The 21,860-nt window shown below is 39.2% G+C and overlaps 2 protein-coding genes and 1 non-coding gene across 4 annotated transcripts; 1 reads left to right on the top strand and 2 right to left on the bottom strand.

Annotated features, from left to right (window-relative positions):
* Positions 1-3: 3 nt before the first annotated feature.
* Positions 4-6,327, top strand: ppt1 (palmitoyl-protein thioesterase 1 (ceroid-lipofuscinosis, neuronal 1, infantile)). Of its 2 annotated transcripts, none has more exons than XM_029442527.1 (10): positions 4-138; positions 783-904; positions 2,044-2,153; positions 3,243-3,370; positions 3,629-3,699; positions 4,394-4,496; positions 4,636-4,726; positions 5,298-5,396; positions 5,484-5,555; positions 5,864-6,327. In XM_029442527.1, exons 2-10 carry the CDS (start codon positions 790-792, stop codon positions 5,984-5,986), a joined length of 912 nt encoding a protein of 303 aa, XP_029298387.1. In that variant the 5' UTR covers positions 4-138; positions 783-789; the 3' UTR covers positions 5,987-6,327. The 2 variants fall into 2 exon arrangements, with proteins under 2 accessions (XP_029298387.1, XP_029298386.1); XM_029442526.1 differs by lacking the exon at positions 4-138 and adding an exon at positions 152-190.
* Positions 6,326-21,626, bottom strand: cap1 (CAP, adenylate cyclase-associated protein 1 (yeast)). The gene is made up of 13 exons (XM_029442524.1): positions 21,475-21,626; positions 16,131-16,235; positions 15,325-15,425; positions 14,943-15,020; positions 13,652-13,795; positions 12,799-12,884; positions 12,066-12,171; positions 10,556-10,745; positions 10,033-10,217; positions 9,586-9,709; positions 8,632-8,714; positions 8,119-8,262; positions 6,326-7,557 (listed from the first exon to the last, which is right to left on the bottom strand). Exons 2-13 carry the CDS (start codon positions 16,231-16,233, stop codon positions 7,474-7,476), a joined length of 1,428 nt encoding a protein of 475 aa, XP_029298384.1. The 5' UTR covers positions 16,234-16,235; positions 21,475-21,626; the 3' UTR covers positions 6,326-7,473.
* LOC115016312 (small nucleolar RNA SNORA35) lies at positions 14,514-14,643 on the bottom strand. Its single transcript, XR_003833137.1, has one exon. It is a non-coding gene; the product is annotated as a small nucleolar RNA SNORA35 (small nucleolar RNA).
* Positions 21,627-21,860: the final 234 nt, after the last annotated feature.

Genomic DNA, 21,860 nt, shown 5'->3' with positions numbered 1-21,860 from the left:
GACTAGAAAACAGGCACGATTACGAAAAAGAAAAAGGCTAGTCACAAGTTAGACATTTTAGACGCCTCTTGAATCTGATTGGCTGTTCGCTCTAAACATCGTCATGTGACAAAGAGAAGCAGGAAGAACAAACAAGCGGTGAGTAATGTTTTTCTTTTTTACATTTATGCTATTTCGGAACATTAATGAGGTAAGCCTTAAGAGGATATCCTTTTTTAAATGTTAGCTTGATTAAAAAAATTCTCCATAACATAAATCTGCTACTGCAAGTTTCAAAATGTGTTTACTTTTTGAGTTGTTTCATGTAAACCTCAATGAATAGTTAGTTAGCCTGTACTAGCTAACTTCCCCCATGAGTCATTGAAATAGTTTTTTTCTTTTGCAAGTACTATTTAATGGCGTATTCCTATTTTAACTTTGTTGTTTTTGCTGATATATCTGAGACAGTCTCTGTTGTACAGTTATAATGATTTGACAGGATTGTACATAACAGAAAATGCTGCTGTCAGCTTCGTTTCTGATTTTCACATCACATGACTGTTACAGACTGTTTCTGCTGCAGTATCTTTATGATTAAATATCCTAAATTAGGGGTAACTGCTAAGGGGTATTCAGACATGGATCATAAGCCATGCGTATTAAAAGTAGGTATGGGTTTAAGTTTATTTGTAATAGCTCCTGATGTCTCGATAAAATAGTACACGGTGAGGAAGGGGATAAGTGAAATATGTATTCTACATCACAACAATGCTCAATTTAACCTCTTATGTGTTGGTTTTTAGGGCCAGAATGACAGCAGCCCTCCTGTGTTTCCTCCTGGCTGCACCAGTGCTGCTGGTTGCTGGCAGCCCAGTTAATAACTCCAACAATGGGACCGTACCACTGGTGATTTGGCATGGGATGGGTAAGTGAATTTTACCAAAAAGAAAAGAGAAAAAAGTTACATATATATATATATATATATATATATATATATATATATATATATATATATATATATATATATACATTTCTGAGGAATAATTTGCAGCTAGAATGATCTATTTAACCCTTTAACATCCAGTTACCACTTTTTATTTACCGTTATGTTGCTTTAAGGTTTAAAAAAATCATCTTATTCAACTCTCCCAGTATATATTCTGTATTGGCTAGTTCTATCTCTTTAATGAAGCTACAGGATGTTTAAACTAAGTGAAATAATACGAAATTCAGACGGACATATTTGACACAGCAAGACTTAGTAATGATGGACCCACTGGTAAGACGTAATTGGGATTCAAGAGGTTAAGTTAACTCTCATTACATTTTACGCACTATACAATGTACACATTTGAGTGTCTCCTTTGTGTTACAATCTTAAGGCTATAAAAGAGACAGGAAACTAAATAAAAAAAACTCCTGATCTTGTTTTGAAAGATTATAATGATCTATTCTGGTCCGCAGACATATTTCCGAACAGAAAGGGTGGGAGAGCATGATAAGACATTACGCGTCCGCCCATGTTATTCCTACATTGTGTTGAAAGTGAAAGCAAAGAAAACATGGACATTTATACTGACAGTTGAAATACAAACCTTACCAGACCTTTAATGTGAGAGAGGTGTGTTGTGCAGCCTCAGAGTAACACTTATAACTGGTTTTCTCATTTTAATTGCATAATGGGGAAGTGAAAAAAAGAAAAAGAATTCCCTTCCCCTTCAACAACGATGGCTTTTGCCTCTGAGGTCTAGTTGTAAACGTTGTTATGGCTCCGCTGAAGATTCTCCGTGTTTTTACAACAGGAGATTGGGCTGTCTGCCGACCTGCTGTCTGTGTTTTTTATATGTTTTACAGATGTTAAACCAGAATGTTTTTGAAAAAGAGTTTAAGTTTATTCCCATCCTCAAAGATAGTACTTATACTATACTTATTATTATTATTATTATTATTATTATTATTATTATTATTATTATTATTATTATTATTATTATTATTATTGTAAAGTGAGTCAAGTTTAGCTTAATAGATTAAATTATAATAAAGTAAATGTTATGTGTCCACCAGGCGACAGCTGTTGTAACCCGCTCAGCATGGGGTCCATAAAGAAGATGATTGAGGAGGACATCTCTGGCATTTACGTGCTCTCGCTGATGATTGGAAAGAATGTCGTTGAGGTCATTTCACACCTTTTTAAATTAAAAGTACTTCCTGGTCAAATGTCTTATGAAGGAAACTGTGAACTTTGTCTCTAGTTGAAAATGATAACGTTGCTTGAGAAGATGGGATCTGCACGCTCTTCTTTTTATTATGTTGTGAAACACAAACACAGCTTCAACAACACAGTCACAGAACTAAACCTCTGACTTAGATGCATGATGATATGATGTACAGAGCACAGGATAGACTTTGTTGGGAAGTAAAAAGTGGAAGATATCATAGTATCTATGTTTTTATATACACAGTATTTATAACAGTATTTTTCTTTTTTTTAAGTATAATCATTTTGAGATTAAATTAATAAATATCTAACCTTTTTATAACCAAATTAACCAATTTCCATTATTGCAATTATTTTAATATTAAATGGGGTTTTTCTAATATTTTTCTGTTTGCATGTATTTTGTAATGTAGGTCAATTTGATTTATTTATGTTTTATCCATATTTGATTTAAAAAAATTAATTAAAAAAATGTTTCTCAATCTAAAAAGTAGCTACTTTAAGTTCCGTAATTCCAAAACGTACCCAGAAATATTTGTGTTATAGTTTACTCAGTCTATTTAATTTCTGTAAAAGTATTATTATTATGATAATAATAATAATTTTGATGGCGCCTTTCAAAACCAGTTGCATCGTGCGTCACAAAATGTAACACCATATATACCATATGATGCAATATAGGTGCATATATACTGTATCTAATCATAGAGAAATAAAACGGAACATTTAAAAGAACATCATACACAGAAAATGCAATAAAAACAGGAAATAGGACATGTGAACCAAACAGTCATGCAGCAGGTGTGATTCCTATTCTGTGATATTTGCAGTGCTCGTGGCACAAGTTACATCAGAAAAGTAGCTCTTTTACAACTTCACTTACACTTTTCACGTGTTAATATTCATAGCAAACCAGCATGACCGCTTTGATCCGTCGTAACACCGAGACTTTATCTCTCAGCTCTTCTCCTTGTTGACTGTGATCGTTTTCTTCTTTTTAATCTGCTTGTCATGCTTTGAACTTTTCATGTTTCTCCTCCTGCAGGACACAGAAAATGGATTTTTCATGGATGTGAATGAGCAGGTGTCCATGGTGTGCAGTCAGCTGGCTCAGGACCCACAGTTGAAGGGAGGATACAATGCCATGGGCTTCTCCCAGGGGGCACAATTTCTGTATGTAACTATTGTTCTGGACACTTTATAGTTTTATGTGATTGTGGTAGAAATTGGACAAATTCTGTGTTTGTGTTGTTTCCCTTCTGGCCTGCAGAGTGAATGAAATACGTGAAAATAACAATATCTTAGAGAAAAGTGTGATTTCAACTCTGAGCTTTATTCCCCGGTTGCAGCCTCTGTTTCAGTCTCTTTCAAAGTTCCCTGAGAAAAATCAGGAAGCTGGCCTTTGATTCTTCCTGGTTCCTCTCTTCACAGGAGAGCCGTGGCTCAGCGCTGTCCCTCTCCACCAATGAAAACCCTAATCTCCGTCGGGGGCCAGCACCAAGGTAACATCATTCATTACGAACAACCCAAAACACCAGTTAGGCTCACTTCCCTTGGTAAAGCTGGCTCTGAGAACCATTTCTATTTATTTTATTTCTATGCTAATCACACAGAGTTAATGAATGCATATTTATAGATTACATTGAACTATTGCTATTATACTCTTAGTATCTTACACAAGCTCTAAGAGACACATGCACATCTTTAAAGGTAAAGTCTGGGCATTTTTTTTCCGTCAATAAATCCCATGAAAAAAACCAAACCAACAATGAATTGGTCGACTAACAAGTGTTGTCTCTGTATACAAAGCCAGATAAATCTTCCTCTGTGCCATAGATCTCAATTTTGTCCAAAAACCAGATGTCATGTTCCTTCTTTACCATGAATGTTGTACCTGCGGCTGTGAATACTCAATAGAGCACCAAATGTGTATACATTTAAAGAGCCCCCAACAAATGCAGCATTTCCTACTGTTGGAGTAACGTTTGCTAAAAACTAGTTCCCTACTGTTTAAGGAAATGAAACTATATATTTGACCCGAGATTAACATCCTCAGTAAGACGAAAAGATGGTTTTGGTCTGTTAATGAGATTTGTTGACAATAAGAAAAATATTAGATTTCTTTTAATCGGTGGAAGAATACCATCATGATCACAAACCGTCTTGACAAGATGTTGGGTGTTTTTCAACCCTCAGGAGTGTACGGGCTGCCCAGGTGTCCCGGAGAGAGCTCCCACATCTGTGACATGATACGCAAAGCTCTGAACAATGGAGCTTACACCGACATGGTTCAGAAACAGTGAGTTGTCTTTCCTCCCTCTCTGGATGATTGTTCATGACTCAGTGATGCTGACGAGTTTAGTAGCCTTGATATTGTGTGGCTATCGTCACCACTGTTCAGACTATCGCTGACTGGATGTTGTGTTTGTGGTTATCAGCCTGGTGCAGGCCCAGTACTGGCACGACCCCTTAAATGACGACCTGTACAAGAAGCACAGCCTCTTCCTGGCCGACATCAATCAGGAGAGGGTCAGTATGCAGCTGCAGCACTTCAGATAAACTGAAGTCTAGGAGCAAATGCCAAGTTTGCATTGATGCAAAATTCAGTAAAATTATTGGGAGAGCAGTGTTTAAGCATTTGCTATTATACAATATTAATTATACAATACAAAGTGTATTCTTTGTCAGAAAAGGCACATGTTAAAGTCCACTTACTGGCTTTTCTGGGGCTTTTAACTGTGTCTCACATCAGTTGATGAAAACTGAGAGATGCAGTTAAAAGCTCCAGATTAGAGAAGATTATTTGGTTTATTTGATTTTAGAAAGAGTTGCAACTGATAGCTACTTAATGGTTAATAAAAGTAATTCCTCATAAGTATGTCATACAAAAAGTTATAGAAGTAAAAACAAAATTATAAATCATAAAAATGTAAAATGTGATATTATAGTATTTCATAAATTCATAGTGAAGTCTGACGTAAACATAAATATGTTTAAGATAGACGAGCTCCTTGTAAACGTCACTTGCTGATTCATATATTTATGTTTCCATAGTTTGAATCAAACTGACCATAATCACTCATTTCTTTGTGCTTTAAAGGCTGTAAACGAGACGTACAAGAAGAATCTTCAGTTGCTGGAGAAGTTCGTCATGGTCAAGTTCCTGCAGGACACTGTGGTGGATCCTGTGGATACAGAGGTAACGAACACACACTCTCCATACGTCCGTTTCACTGAATATAATAGAGCTTCATCACAAACCGTCTTGTCCTGATTCTCGCTGTAGTGGTTCGGCTTCCTGAAAAGCGGCCAGGCCAAAGAGACTGAAACTCTGCAGGAGAGCGTTCTCTACAAAGAGGTAACGTGTTTATGGTCTCATGAGGAAATACAGGCGATAGTGTGAGGACCGTTTGTTTAACATGAAACTGAAGCATGATCCCGGTTCTTTCTGTTGCTAAAGGACATAAAGAATTGAAGCTCCTTTTAGAGCATTTAGAGAATTCATCCAGTTTGTATCATGGCTGATGCTTCCAGGTCATTTCACTCAGTTAGGAACCTTCCTGAGCAAAACAAAAACAACTTGACCGAAGCCAACGTGTCCTACACAAAGTTCTGCCTTTTCGACTGTTAAGCTTCTGAAGATGAATCGTGTTTGTTCGCACGCAGGATCGTCTGGGCCTGGCAGCGATGGAGAAAGCCGGAAAGCTGGATTTTCTGGCATCCAACGGAGACCACCTGCAGTTCACCAGAGAGTGGTTCAAAGCAAACCTGCTGCCTTATTTACAATAACACACTTCCAGTCGGTCATCTCGGAGTAAATATAATACTTCAGCTATTCTGTTTAAGAGCAATATAATGCACGAGTCAAAGCTTAATAACGTGGGCAGCGATGCACAGAATCCTTTCCTTTTGCACTGAACATTTGTACCATGTTGATGTTTTGTGATCATGTTAAATATTTGCGTTATTACACTGTTGTCATTTCCATTGAGTTGTTCTGATGAGAACAGATTGTTTTATGAACTGTTGGAGTCACACTTTTAATTATTGTTCTTACACCCTTATGTACATCATTTAGCAGCCTCTGTACAGAGCACATGTTTAATCCAATAAAGACAGAATACATTATTTATTGCAACTCTTTTTATTGATGTCTCCAGTACTAATGAGCAGAATTCTGATTTTTGGACCCAGAAAATAAAGAGGTAAAAAGAAAAAGACAATATAAAAGAAAATTCAGCCAAGAGCTGAAGATAACCAGAGTGCCGACATGAGCGAGTGGAGAGACGTTGATGGTCAGGCTTATATTAAGACTATTTGATTATCACTATCTGTACAGATCATTTCAGCAGATATTTCCAATCTAGAGACTGAGGTCAAGCATTTTACAATCAATGATTATGTCCTTCAGTCTCTTCCACTCTGCATCTCTTTGTATCTCTTTGCTCTTTATCGTAAACCTTTTCTTACATGCCTCCTTTATATGGAATGTTTTTTTTTTGTTGTTTTTTAATACTCGGGAATGTCCTGTGTGTTTAAGGGAAAGCACATGGAATGATAATTTGTGTGCACACAACTTGTTTTTACTCCTATTTGTGCTCAGGGTGCTGACTTACATTTATTATTATTATTATTATTATCATCAACTATGAATGTTAATATTATTATAGTCAACATCAGCGGAGGTGATATGGATGCCATTATCCTCTTTGTTTGACAAATGCTTAACCTGTAAATTGCATATAACAGAAACAGGCCACAAGTTAAAAAAAGAAAAGAAAACACCAGCCCCTCCTGACCAGGAAGAGGAGAAAGAATCGCCTGAAGCATCCTGCTAGTGGAGCCTGATTGCTTTTGTTCAAGAGGAATTAATATCCCTGTTCCCATGTTGGCTATTCTAAATGTTAAATTTAGCTTAGCATTATCCAGATGCATACAAAGTATTATACAGAGCATCCAAGCTATTGGCAAAACTCAATGTTTTTAAAAAGTGCTCACAGGGTAAACCAATTTGAACGACAAGCCGCTCCCTGCTGATTGGCTGGAGGATTTTGCTCCAGATAAAAGAGAGCAGTCCTCTCATTGGCTGATGGAAGGGACAGCTTAGAACTGTGATTGGCTGATAAAAAGGAAGGGCGGGAGATATAACGCACGCAACAAGGTCCAAATCTCAGTCTACAGTGTGAGAGTTAGCTGGTGGGGTGGTTGATCAGTCAGGAAGGCATTTGCAAAAAAAGGGGTGGGGATGGTGTCGCCATGTCACATGCTGCCCCTGTCTATCCGGCGATCTCTGTTGCTGTGGTAACAAGCTTCTTGCCATCCCAGACGGTCTTGAACTGCTCAGGAACAGCGCTCTCCCTCTGAAAGGAGAGAAGTCAGTGTTGAAAACTATGTTTTAGGCTTGTGCAGAAAGGACGAGGCTGACATTATCAACAAAACCCATGAAAAACAAAAGTTACCATCTTTTCTAACTTCCCTTCTCTGTGGCCGTCTGACACAAACTCATTGGTTCCTAGTTTTTCTTTATTTTTGATTAAAGGCTTATTTCCTAAAATATCTGGACACTAGTTTTCAAATGTTGAAACAGGAGGCAATAATGCAATAGTTGTTTGGTACACATTCATCACTCCTGAGTATTTATGGCTGCAGGAAGATTTATGTGGGATTGATTAATAAACTACAGTCCCCTTCATGGTAACGAAGGAACATGTCGTCCAATGCAACAGTGTGGCTCAGACGCGTGTTTAACAATGGAGCTGTATGGCACAGAGGAAGAAGTTACATCAGGAGGATACAAACAATACTTGTTAGTCGATCAATGGTTGGTTTCGGTCTTTTCATGGGATTTGTTACCATCAAAATTAATAAATAATAATGGATCACCAGACAGAAAAAAAGTTCCCTCCTGAAAGGATACTTACGAATTCTCCGTCTTGGTCGGGGACCAGGATGTTCATCTCCGAGCTCTTGGCGCTGACGATCTCACAGCTCAGAGAGTCTCTGCTCAGGTAGACATGGCAACCATCCGTCTTGTTGATGGAGATAGTGGGGACCTTACCTATGACCTGGATACAAAACAGAAAAGGTGGATTCATTTCTGATGGGACACATTTCTCTGCACTGCTCTGGTTACAAACTGAGCAGCTTGCCGTGTGTAACTGCATGAATATAAAGCAGGGTGTTCATGAAAAATGCATCAATGTTCAGCAAAAAACAAGTGAAGAGTGGAAGGACAGCAGAAATGATTGTGTGGTGTGAGACAAAGACAGTGGGCAGGACTCAAATATCAACATCACACTGCTGTGCGAGTCTGCCACAGAGGATTCCTTGTGTCCGTTACAGTCTTTAAAAAAGCATCTCGTTATAACACTGCATGTTTTGATTGTTCCCCCCCCTACACACACACACACACACACACACACACACACACACACCTGGATCTTGACATCCTTGCAGTTGATGATCTCTATGATGCCCACGACATGCTCGAACACCAGGCCCACTTTCTTACAGTTGTCTGATGGAGACAAACAGAAGTATGGTAAATAAAGACGACCTGTTCTACTCACCATCACAAGGCCACTTTAGACATTGTAGCACCTTATAATTATATTGTATTTATTGGACTACTTTGGGCTATTGTTCTTGGTATAAGATAAATGAGCGGTTTGACACGGCAACAAAATGCTTGTACAATAACGAGGTCATTATAAAAAGACATATCCAATTGCATATTATTATTATTATTAGTCTTAAGGTAAATCATAAAAGTAAATTTCTCCATACAGTTTATTTCATTGATAATTGTAATGCAGTCATTTCTTTGTGATGGTTCTCTACCGATGCCCCCCACCAAGCGGAGTGTAGTAACGCTACATATTTAACGTACATACAAACATTGGACGTTGCAGAAATGGTCACAGATCAGATGAATGCATCTCCTCCTACAATACAAAGCTCAGACATTGAATATCAAAAAGTAAAGTTAAGAAGTTTTAAGACTTTAAGGATCCACAGGGACCTTGTTCTTACCAGCAGATTAAAGTCAAAACTGCTTATTTTCTGTCAAAATGTTCACAAATATCTCTTTATGAATGTAAAGCGCGTTGCAGGAATAATAAGAATTATAATAGATTGTCTTCGTTTTGGAGCAAAGGCTGTACGGCCTATTTTGTTTACAAATCTTGCAAATGACCATAATTAAAAAGTATGAGGCATTAGCCGTTCTTGTTTGCACTGTACCTCTGCATGTACAGACAACCATCACTGGATTACATTTATACTGAAGAAAACTTAACATTGTGATGATTCTCAGGCAAGTCAAGCTGATTTATTTATCTAAAACCTCTCGTTCTGAAGTGAGCTTAACTACCTCAGTTCTTTCTTACCTAAAGTGATGGAGTTGATTTTGCCCTTGACCGACAGGGTGCTCTTGTTACACTTGTAAGCATAAACCACTTGTTTCAGCTGAGTGTCGCTGATCACCAGGTCCTGCGCTCCCTCTTGGTTCTCCTGCAGAGGGCAAGAAGAGAGCGAGAGAGAGAAAGGAGTTTAAACAAGGAAATAAAGCTAAAGAGTTGATGAAACAATATGAGGTGGAGTTACTAAAAAAAAAAAAGGTTCACTGACTCATTCTGATAGTCTGCTGCAGTAAACAAATGATTCCACTCAAAAGCCACAAAAACAACAAGGCTACTCGAGCTACTCTGGCCAACTCCTCTTTTCAATGCCTTTCCTTTTACAGGGATAAACAACTTCAAGCTCAAACACATTGGATCGGCTGTCATTTATAACGTTATCGCTAACTTTTTAATGAAAGTGAACCAACAACTTACCACTTTCCACTTCTTCCCATCCAGCTCAAACACAGGGGGCAGCGTGCGGGTCGGGGTGGCCGACCCAGCAGGTCGGGGAGAGGGGGAGGGGGAGGCGAAGGGTTTGGGTCCGGTGCGTACTACAGTAGTACCCCTCAGGGTGGGATTCTTGTGAGTCTTCTGGTTGTCACTCACATGCTTCAGGCCTGCAGAGATCAAGGAAAGTCGTTATACTGCAGTTCCCCTGTCTCGGTGTCCGAAACCAAATATTACAGACCAACTCATAACTGAAGACTTACACCGTGGTGAAGAGTAACTAAGTGCACTTTCTCAAGGACTGTACTTCAGTTAAATTGAAGCAGCTTGTGCTTACTTTATACTTTTACCTCACTAAAAATTGAGAGAACTATTTATCTCGTTACGCCACCCGACACTTTAATTACCTTTAATGACAGTTACATTAAAGAAAACTGAACTTGAAGATTCAACTAAAGATCTTGTGCATCAAAACTAAGAACAGACTGAAATGATTCTGGTCACCTACCACAGGTGATGTCTGATCCCTTGTTGATAGCGCTGAACAAAGCGTTACGACTACTACCACCACCACCACCACCACCACCACAGGGTTCACTCAAGTCCATGGGGGGAGTAGGAGGTACAGGGGGAGGTGGGGGAGGACATCCACCAGCAGGAGGACAGGGGGGAGCTGCAGAGGCCGAAGCTACGGGACCCTGAGGTGGACAGAAAGTCAGAAATATTGTAACTGAAGCCAAGTCATGTCACAGCATATGATTCAAACATGTTCTGACATGTGTGCTTAGAAAAAGTGACAAAAAAAAAATCATAAACCACATATCAGTGAAATAAGATACAAGTACTACAACTTGAAAAAGATGAAAAGCTATTTATTAAGTTTAAACTATTATAGGATTTTAAAAAATACTTTCAAAATTGTAAAGAGTAGATGCTGGAGGTCTGCAGTACAGAGACAGAGTTCAGGAATAATACAAATATTAATGGTCATTAATGGTCATTGAATATTGTGTAAGAGAACATACGATTCAGTAGGCTTGAGGGATGCGGGAGTAGGAGGAGAGTTACGTCACAGCACGCCAGTGAAATGCCAGCATGGACGAATTAGTCCAAGTGTCAAAGAAAAACGTAACGTCTTGTGTTTGGGGAGAATATTATCGAGGGAGCTTTGAAATAGTCGAACCTTTAAGCTTTCTGCAAGCAATAGAGTTGAATAAACATTTCTAAAGAGTGAACATTTTATTATTACAGCATCATGCCATCTCATCTTTAAAATAATAATCATCCAAACTCCTCTTATGGAGCGTATATGGAGAACGGAGATGCTGGTTGTCAGATTATGGAAAAGGGACAAAAAGGAAAACTGGTTGGTAATTAAAGCATTTTGAATTCACTCGTCACTTGTGCTGAACGGGGGGGGGGGGGGATCAGCGGGCGGACATGCCGCTCCACTACAAACATCTCAAAATGCATAAAGAAAATAAGGGCGCAGATTGTTTTACAACATCTTAGTTAATATTGGCGTAGGAAAAACCGATCGTTGATCATCACTTCAATCGTAGAAACACGATCCCATCGGCACACGCCTACGATTCAGAGTAGTGTCGTTTTAGTTTATTTTGCGCTTCATTTTAACATTTGACGGGATTTCTCACCACTTTTAAAATCAGTGGTGCATGTCTCTAATGTACATCTACTTCAGTTTTTCTTTTCGTTTCCAATTCAAGTTTTATCACCATTTCTTAAACTGTTGTACATTTTATTAGATTGTTGTGCAAATGAGAGGTTACTTGCTGCTGGAACACATCGCTGAGTCTCCCTCCTCCTTTACCAGAACATACTTGTGCTTAATCATTTGAGCACTTGAGAGCTGCTCTTAAAAGGTTACTCTTACCCTTCACTGTGAGTGGGAGTAAGTCGCTTGAAAAATATAGTTATATTTATAGAACCTTTCCCCCCCCCCTCGTACATTGACTGACTCTAGGAGGATTCTTAAGTGATATTCTGATGAGACTCACGCTCTTGCTCCAGGTCAGCCCGGTGGTGTGGTGCTGTTTGATGTAGTTTTGCAGCTCAGTCCAGATGGAGACGTAGGCCCTGACCCAGTCCACATGTACCTTGTCCCTGTGAGGAAGAGATGGACACAGGCATTCAAATCTCAGCATTTTAAATTCTCTTTCCCCCCCCCAAATCTAGCAATTTATTGGTCCTTTTTGCTGGTCTCTGCGGCCCACAGGAAAACAGACAATGCATGAGACCCAGAACAGGAGGTTTACCACTTAAATAGAACATTTTCTAACCCACATTAACCACCAAGTCCAGATCTCATACTGTATAAATTGACATTTTGTATACAGCTCTGCAGAGAGCTCACCGACACATTTTTAATAAAACAGTTTGACTTTAGTCTCATTAACTTCAACCTTCTAGCGTGACTAACTCTGCTCGTAAACATAAATGCTTTTGATTTAGGTCTAAATACAGAAAGTCTAGCAGCAGCATGTGTCAACACTGACTCAGTGAAACTGTACTGGAAAAGAAAAAAAAGAGGAAGGAAGGAAAGATGGACGACAGATGGGTTGAGCAAACTGCTTGGCTGCATATGAAACTTCAGCTGAACCTTTTTAGTTATCAGACGTTACAAGATTTCAAAAACAACAAATTGCAAAAGGAGGACCATTACATTGTTCTGTACATGGAAAATAAGTGTGTGGACAGCTTTACTGCAGAATATATTAAAGCTTTACTTACTTTTCTTTGTAGTCCTTGAGCACACGGTTGGTGTAGAACATGGCGGCATCCTGCATCTCTTTAACAAAGGGGCACGGCTTAGGAGCCTGTGGCACAAAGACAAAAAAGGTCAAACACAAATGCATCCGTGTCTAAACTGAGGTTAAATTAAATGTTTGAAATGTTGGGAAATACACTTATTTACTTTCTTCTGGAAGTTTGGAGACTTTAAAAGAAGTACAGAAGTCTGTACGCTAAATATTAAGCTACAGCTAGAGGACAGCTAGCTTAGCATAAAGACTGGAAGCAGGGGAAGACGGCCTGGTTCTGTTAAAAAAAGGGACAAAATGAGCCTTTACACTTAGGTAGGCAGTTGTTACTGTTGGACAGAGCCAGGCTAGCCATTTCCCTCCATTTGCAGTCTTTGTGCTAAGCTAAGCTAACCAGCTGTAGCTTCTTATTTAGCGTACGAACATGCGATCTTTTCATCAAACTCTAAACAACAAAGCGGATTCAAAAAAATAACTATTCCTTTAAATTGAGCACTACAGTGTAAAACAAGTGGTAAAAGTAATACATTCAGTTAAAGTGTGATGAGATCCTCAAGATATTGGAGTAGGCGTACAAAGGATAAATGCAGCAGTTATTTGTATTTGAAAACCTGGAGAATTCATAAGAATCAAAACGACAACAAACAAAGAGTTAATCATCTAAACTGTAACAGTGACCCTCTGTTGCTGGTCGCTCAGCAGACAATGATGACAGAATCAAAGAGCGGCTTCTTTCCAGCCATTATACACATTTACACACGCATGCACACACGCATGCACACGCCCCCTTCTTGCCCGTTAACCACTCCCATCCCCAGTCTCACCATGGCGACCCATCCGAGGGCAGGCACGCTCTCGCTCACGGCAGAAAGGTGGTTGAACAGCGGTGAGGTGCGGTTCAGCTCGCGGAACGCCTGCACCTGCTGGATCTCTTTGGACATCGGCTGCATGAGAGTCGTCAAAACTGCCTGAACAGGAAAAAGACGACAAAGTTTCACAGTTAAGATTTTGTTTTCCTTTTTTGAAAGTTTGAGTTTTAGATTTATGACACCTTGGTGACATTTTGTGTATGTCAACAAAAACGTTTTGTTACAAAATAAAAGAGTACGTTTCTCCTTCTAAATCTCCGGACTGAAGTTGGATGTATTAGTTGTGATGCAAATCCAGTTTGTTGTAAAAATGCAAATGCACGTCATGCACACTATAGCAGCTATGCAGGCGGCAACAACTGTGATCGGTCAAATTCAGCCGCTTGCATTTGCTCCTACAAGTTTCTGAAGTTAAAGAAAGACTTTAAAAACAAACATCTAGCAAAGCCATCTCCACTCATCCACCGTCACTGACTGAAAAAAACACCTATAGAGTAATTATGCAAAGTAAAAGTTAACTTGGTTTGTAAAAAGCAACCCATGAGCCTAATCTGACACTTCAAATCTACTCTAGATGAGAATGTAAACTAAATAAATATGATCTCATAACAGAAATACTTTTAATATTTCCTTCTAAAAAGGACCTGTTCTCCCTTCTACACACAGCCGTCTGAGCAGTGCATGAAATTAAGTTTCATAAATACGTTTCACGTGATTCTTGCATGATTTCATGAGGTAACGTGATTTGGGAAGACAAACTACTCAATGCTGACTATGCCAACAGCAGTATCAGTTATGCAGTAGCTATGAAGAAGATATTTGTTCTCAGCTTTCGAAAGGAGGGAGCCAGTGGTCGAGCTCAGCCCTTCTGCAAACTGAGGTCGATCTGGCACTGGAATGAGATTGGAAGACCACGGTAGAGGAAGTCCAGTCACTTGGCAGTGCGGCCAACAAACCAACTCAAAACCTACGCTGCAGATACCTACATCAGGGCTCCTGTTTACCCTTTGCAAGTATAAATCCAGCTGGAATTAAATGGTAATATAATATAACATAACAGATATAAAGGGGCAGGAAACTCGGAGAAACAACACCATGACAGACAATACATTCAAAGGGCTGCAGGGATTAAAGACAAGAGGAGAGCACAATGAATTATTCAACTTGCTGAAATTGATTAATCAATGCTGTTTAGTTAACTGAGACAATTAAGTGACCGAGCAATTACGAAGTGTGATTAACTCACATCAGTGGGCTTCTGGGAGGACGAGGCTGCCACGAGCAGCTTTCTCTGACAGGTGAATGCCTGCTTCATCATGTCTGCCTGAAGGGGAAGAGAGGGGGAATTTAATTCAAAATATCTGAACAGGAACGAACAAACTGTCCTCCTAGTGTTTTTGCATGCTTTTCGCCTTTCATTAACAATAACAAACAAACATGCACTCCCCACTCAAACAGCATTCAAGTTTAGTCAATTATTGCATTTATTTATACCATAACTTTAAAAAATAAGTAGATTTATAAACTGATCATGGTGTGTCGCAGTGAGATAACTTATTGTACACTAACGTGTACCGAAATGACTTCTCACACTCTTTACTACTTTTTGAATCTAAACTGTAACTTGCATGTTTCTGGACATCGCCCCCGATCTTCTGGCTGTAGGAGAGGTACTGAGCCAAGGGACCGCTGATGATTGCGTCAAAGGCATCGACGTACGCCGATACAGCTACAGAGAAGAAAAACAAGGCGTACAAATGCATTTAAACATTTTAAAATACCATTATATTTAAAATATATATTTTTTTGTTTTAATAAAATGGACAAAATAAATAAAAGTTATAGTGCAACTAGAATACAGTGATAGACATCCCCAGAATTAAAGAGTTAAGAGACTGATGCCCATTTAACATCATTTCAGATATTTGTATTCAGTCTATAACTATTTAGTATTTGGAAGCATAAAACCACCCTACTAATGCACTTTCTATGAGGGCGTTAATAAGTACAGTTTTCTGTGACTTGACCTGCATATAACATAGCCCGCCTGTATCTTAAAAAGGAGCATCACTAGCTCCCAAAAGTGTTCACAGCAGTGAATGTTGACATCCAAAACAATATTCTTGTTAACTACTTGATGACGATGGATAGTCAAATACATTTGTTGGTACATTGCGGTAAAGCTGTGGAAGCACTAATGTGAGATTTGCATGAACAACTTTATCTGATTACTTAACTAACAGTTGTGAAAGAAAAAAATCCCAAAAGCTCCCCTTAGGCTCAGCTCTGGTATCTACATGCAAGTACTTGATTGATGCATCTGACTAATACATACTTTAAGTAGACTTGACTATCTTCTTCGGAGACACGTTTAGCAGACATCTCATAAATCATAAGTGGATTTAAGTCATATTAATGACACTAGATAATTTACCTCCTCCAGCAGAATCTCCACCGCTGCCTCCAGGGCCTGACATGGACTCCAGGCGACCCACCGCCACCTCCAGCCGTTGCACCAGACTCGCCAACTCAGCCATACCTGAGAAGGAGGGTGCAAACAATGGAGAAATTAATCAGGAGCAAGAAGGTACAATGGTTCCTGGTCACACCATAAAGCATTTTGCACTTGTGTTTATGTTTTAATGATCAAGAGGCAGAACTTTCTGTTCTAGTAGTCTTCTAATTGGGGACTGAATTACTCCTGGGACACAAAGGGAAGGAAATTACAGCAATTTAAAATCAGCTACTTTGGTAGGATAACAAACAGCAGTGCTTTCGATCCTGCCTGGCTTTTTCTGTGGGTGATTTTATTCTACGATGCTTGGTGGAAGTAGGCTAGTGTGTCAACGCCTGCAATCAGATATCAGGCCGTCTCAGGTGAGACAGTGATCTTACACTAAACGCATCCACTGACGGCAGATTTGCAACTTATTTTCCCTCCCATCTACAACACTTTATTGCTTACGTGACATTTTACATTCTAGGGCTGCAACTAACAATGTTATTATCAAGTCATCTACAGAGTATGTCCTCGCTTTATCTATTCATTTCACACACACACTAAGATTTTTGGGTCCATTTATTCAGACACTGAATTCCACCTTTAGAGGGGTTGAGTAACAAAGAAGAACAGTTGTGTTGGTAAGCAGGTCAGGACTTGCTGAGTAAAGGTATGTCGATCATTACAAGTCCCTGACTCTCTGCAGAGTGCAGACCTGCCCCGTTATTCCAACTATGTCATTTGCAGAGTTGTTTCACGACAAAACATTTTCAAAACTCTAAAAGAAAGGGCCAGCAGCTACAGTTTAAAGTTAAGGAGAAACTTAGAGCAAAAAGATGGCACTCATTCAGATAAACAAAACACTAGTGAATTTGTGCCAACATGAAATTATCCTAACTTACCCCTTTAAGTACATGATTAACCAACTTCCATCCAAGTCTAACATAATCCTACACTTATATATACACACACACCTAATGAGAAAGGCTAACATTACATAAGACGTCTGTAACCTGAAGCTGCCTTTGCCTGTGTGACAGCGCGCCTCCAGTCTCAGGTACTCACACCTGGCAGACGGTGAATGGAGGCACACAGACCACTCTCACTAATGAGGCCGCTACAGTGTCACTTTCACTACACAGGGACTGGACTAAATCTTTAGATATTTAGTGACCGAGATAGCGGTCAACATGTTTGGCTGTGAAGCTAGGGGCACACTTGAAGGCCTTTCCTTAATACAGGAGGGGAAGGAGATTTAGTTGTAGAAACAATTGGATATACAAGAGTAGGACTGGGTTGCAAACAGAAAATAAATCGGCAGATCAAAATCAATAAGGAAAATGTTTGTTAGTTGCAGACCTAGTCAACTGCAATGCCAGCTTTTGTTACCAAAATGTCTGGTCAAAAACAGTCTTATTATTATTATTATTATTATTATTATTATTATTATTATTATTATTATTATTATTATTATTATATAAAAAGGTGTTGCAGTACCAGACATTCAATGCAAGCCTTTGGTACAAAAATGGAGATAAATTCATAATCTTGTTTACTTCTTGTTGGATCAGATCGCTGCGGATTTTAATGGAAATGTAGCCAATTGACCTGCATTTATTGATTGTTTTTTTTTTTTTTTACCAAATCTCAGGTATTATACTGGCACTAATATACAGAACTTAAAGTGTAAAACCTTAAGGAGATGTAATGTTTTCACCATTTTATTTAAATTCATGGCATGATTAGAAGATCATTAAACTATCATACGACTCAAACTTCCTACCGACGTCAATATTAATCATATTGTTGTAAGCAGTGTAATGGTGCCTTAAAGCCCCATTGGGTGAGGCAGGTTATACATTATGTGAGCTCTAAAGCGGTAAAGTGAAGTCATATCTATCGGGCAGTGAGTACAACTATCACCCAATAAGGTGCTACTCTAGGAGACTTCAAAACAAAAAGACCCAATCACTCATGATGGTCAACAAAGAACTACTCCCACAGCATATATGGACACAAAATGCTTGAACTTCCCTTTTTCTGCATTAGTCAGTCATTCAGACAAAGTTGTAAATTCATTTCTCCACAAGGTGTGGAGATAAAATTAGCTCATAGCAGGACACACACCCTTTACTACCCTTGACCTAAAAGCCTAAATGTTCAGGGCCACAGCAGCGTTTACAGTATACCTGCAGATACCACAGTTCAACACTTACATTTCCTGGTCTCAGTTGAGAGATGACTCACCAGCAATACAGAAAGGGAGTGGCCCTTAAAAAGGTATATGTCGGAGCAAAAACAAGCACTCAAATAACAAAAATAAAAAAAGTACTGTAGATCACAGACCGTTTATAACGACACTAACAAACTGCTTCCAGTTCTGCTAAATCAGTTTAGATGCTGGGAAACATTTCCCAAACTGCACTTAAGTAAAGTCACCACAGATGTTTAGGCCAAGTGCTGACCAGCAAGGGATCTCCACTGTCAAGGAAAGCACTTTCCAGAGACGTGAGAGCGGATATAGCAATGACTCAAGACAGGGAATCATCCTTTCATAACATTTTCCTTAGATTTAAGAACTTAAAAAAAATCTTTAAAGAAAAAGGCAAAACTGGGGCTTCAGGAGGTGGAGGAACGCGAGTGTGTAGCAACCTTTAAACTAAGAGTTTAGTTAAATGGGTTAGATGTACATGGGCCCTTATATAGTTAAAAGTGTAAGTTTGGGGATAATACTCTTCTATTGTCACCAAATCCCATAAAAATTACCAAACCCAAAAATGGATTGAACCTTCTAATAAGTATTGTTTGTCAGCTGATAAGTTCCCAAGTAATGCACTACTTACTTAGTTTGAGTAATGTTTGCTATACATTAAAGTGCCAAACTACTGTAAGAAATTACTGAGCCTTTAAAAACTACTAAAGAACTATATTTTTGTGACTTGTTTGTTGCCACAGACAGTTGGGAAACTAGGAAGCATTGAGAAACAAAATTCAATTTTCACTCAAACAAAAAGAATAATGTTCTATGTTTATCGTTTCACTAAATTTCCGACAAAGAATATTAGAAGTACCACAGTACGACATCTGCAAAGCAGTTTAACGCATGCATCACACGTTTTAATGAAGGCCACAGAATCAAATTGAGTGAAGTAGATCTGTGGCGTTTGTTTGGCAGAAGAGCGTCTTCTACTTAATTACTTTGCATTACTGGTTAAAGGAGTTTGAATTTATGTAAAGACAATATCCTTTCAAATCAAGAGCCCCTGATCTATAGAGGGAGCATTTACATACACATATTCTACATTATAGCTCAAACGGGTCTTCCTCCAATATGTAAAAACATTATTCATAGACCTACTTTTGTGGACATATGGCACAAATGTTGTGCATATTGCATAAAGCACCATCAGCATGCAGGACAGTGAAGTAGGTTAGGCCTGTGTGAGGGTTTCTCTGCCTCAGGACAAGACGTTCAGACGTAAAGCAGGGCGTTTGTGTTGCCGTTTCTGTCCATTTGTACGGTATAAAACAAAAACACACATCATCTCTTATTCGTCTCAGATGCAGGTAAGTAAGCAAAAACACTGGCGGTGAGTTGTAACCTGCCTAAACAGTCCAGCTTCGGTGGGCTCACGGCTCCAACGACTCAAAGCAGCTGATGTTAATGCGATCAGAGTTGGGAAGTAACGGATTACATGTAATCGGTATTACGTAATCAAACTACAAAAAAAAGTAACTAATCAGACCAGATTACAATTTTTAAATTACAAATGACAACCAATGCTGTTAACTCATGAAGCGTGTCTGACATACGGAGTTCATCAAATAAAATGACTCCTTCCTGTTTGCTAGTTTTGTTAATAGTGACTTAATTTAGATTTTTTTTGTGTGGCTTTTTTACTTTATTGATAATACAGCAGATAGGGAGACAGAGGGGCGACACGCAGCCAGTCGGATTCGAACCCGGGCCGCAGCGATAAGGACTCAGCCTTAGAACATGGGACCCCTGGAGCGTCACCCAACGTTTAATGATGCTTTATGAATAATGGAGGTTTTTTTATATATTGAAGATCGAAAATGAACATTAAGTGTTCATCTTGTGTTACAGGAGCAAAGTCCACAATGTAGACTTGATTTATAAAACAGTAACAGAAACTTCCACACAAGGAACAGCATCCCACATGTTGAAGAATACACACAGTACACCTGTAGTCGGTGCCAGTACTGTTTTTCTATGGGTAATTTGAATTAACAGACTGTAAATGCTGAACATGCAAAAATGCCTTTATTTGCATTGACAATGTTTTGAGAGGTTTTAAAGAGAGAATTTTTTTTTTTGTGAAACTCAAAAAAAGTGTAATTCAATAGATTGAGTTACCAATTACAAACTGACATGTAATTTGTATTCAGTAACTGACTACGTTTGAAAGTAATCTGACCTAACCCTGGCAGTCACTGGGGTTTCAGACGGCCAAGGATGCTAAAGCTAGCTAGCAGAGCCGGAGGGTGTTGCGTGGAACTCCGTGTCCCCAAGAAGTTTAGTCTCCCGTAACCGACAGACCGTTTCAAGTCAAGCTTCAATTAAATATGAGAGGTGGAAGATGCATTGTGACATATCGAGTTTTAACAGAGTTAACATGCGTTTCCCTAAATAACGGTATCTTGACCTAGACAGCGGTTTCATCGATGAGGAAGCAATCTGCAGGGGCTTACACAATGTGTCAAAACACCATCGGCGACGATGATCGAGCTAAAGCAACACCCGACCAAACATTAGTTTGACAACGCTTATAAAAAGACATTAGGCTAAGTTGGTTGGAGTTTAACGTGTTTTTAGCCCAATCGGTGTCGGTTATTCCCCCTCCCTATTGTGCACTGTCTGCAGTCTTGTTTCGGCATTTCCTGAATTATTTTTTTCCTCTCACACACCCCTCCCTGTGTTAGCTAATGTTGCCTCAGACTGCATTAAAAAAAAAAAGTAGTTTCCACATTCCGGCGAGCCGACGTCCATTATCACAGAAAGAAGAAGTTAGGAGACGATTCAAACATTTAAATACTGTTTATATATGTCAGTCAATGGTTAAGCGTCAGATTGTGCGGCTAACAGCATAGCAGCCTCGGCTAGCCGGGTGTGTTAGCATCACACCGATTTCAATAAATAATTTCTGAATGATTCGCTGCAGCGGTAAGAAGGAAGCGGCGAGGCTCTGTTGTCTCTTTTTCTTAATTATTTACGCTATAGCAAAACCGCAAATCCAAACATCTGCATGCAGCTTACCTGCTAAACGGGTCAAGCAGTGATTTGGTCCTTTATGTCGCCGTGGGAGTGTGCAGGCTTGCAGCAGGCTTGCAGCAGGGCAGACTGAGCTTCGTCTTTTTCTTCCTGTATGTCGGTGAATTTACCCAGCTGTCACCGCGCAGCGTTTCCGCCCTTGTTCGCGCAACTAATTCCTTTCCCATATAAGGAGTGAGAGGCAGAGGGCAGCAAAAAAAAAGACGAGACAACTACTTTCCTTCCTTTCATGATATATATGAGCTATGCCGCAGAGATAAGGCATCATGGCATTTATTATTCTTATAATTGCCTCTAGAAGAAAAATAATAAAAATACCGCACATTTATCTGTAGGCACGAGCATCTCAGTGTTGCATGCTTCTGCTGCTC

This window comes from Cottoperca gobio, chromosome 11 (assembly GCF_900634415.1).
Source record: "Cottoperca gobio chromosome 11, fCotGob3.1, whole genome shotgun sequence".
Lineage (NCBI taxonomy): Eukaryota > Metazoa > Chordata > Actinopteri > Perciformes > Bovichtidae > Cottoperca > Cottoperca gobio.
This window is presented reverse-complemented; position numbering and strand designations above follow the sequence as displayed.

Bases quoted from the DNA above. Each gene is read 5' to 3' on its own strand.
- ppt1 (XM_029442526.1), top strand. The intron at 4,497-4,635 runs GTGAGTTGTCTT...TGTGGTTATCAG, and splicing joins ACCGACATGGTTCAGAAACA to CCTGGTGCAGGCCCAGTACT. The intron at 5,397-5,483 runs GTAACGAACACA...TTCTCGCTGTAG, and splicing joins TGGATCCTGTGGATACAGAG to TGGTTCGGCTTCCTGAAAAG.
- cap1 (XM_029442524.1), bottom strand. From the start codon at position 16,233: ATGGCTGAGTTGGCGAGTCTGGTGCAACGGCTGGAGGTGGCGGTGGGT. The intron at 15,426-16,130 runs GTAAATTATCTA...TCTTCTCTGTAG, and splicing joins TGGAGATTCTGCTGGAGGAG to CTGTATCGGCGTACGTCGAT. The intron at 10,218-10,555 runs GTAGGTGACCAG...TGATCTCTGCAG, and splicing joins GGGATCAGACATCACCTGTG to GCCTGAAGCATGTGAGTGAC.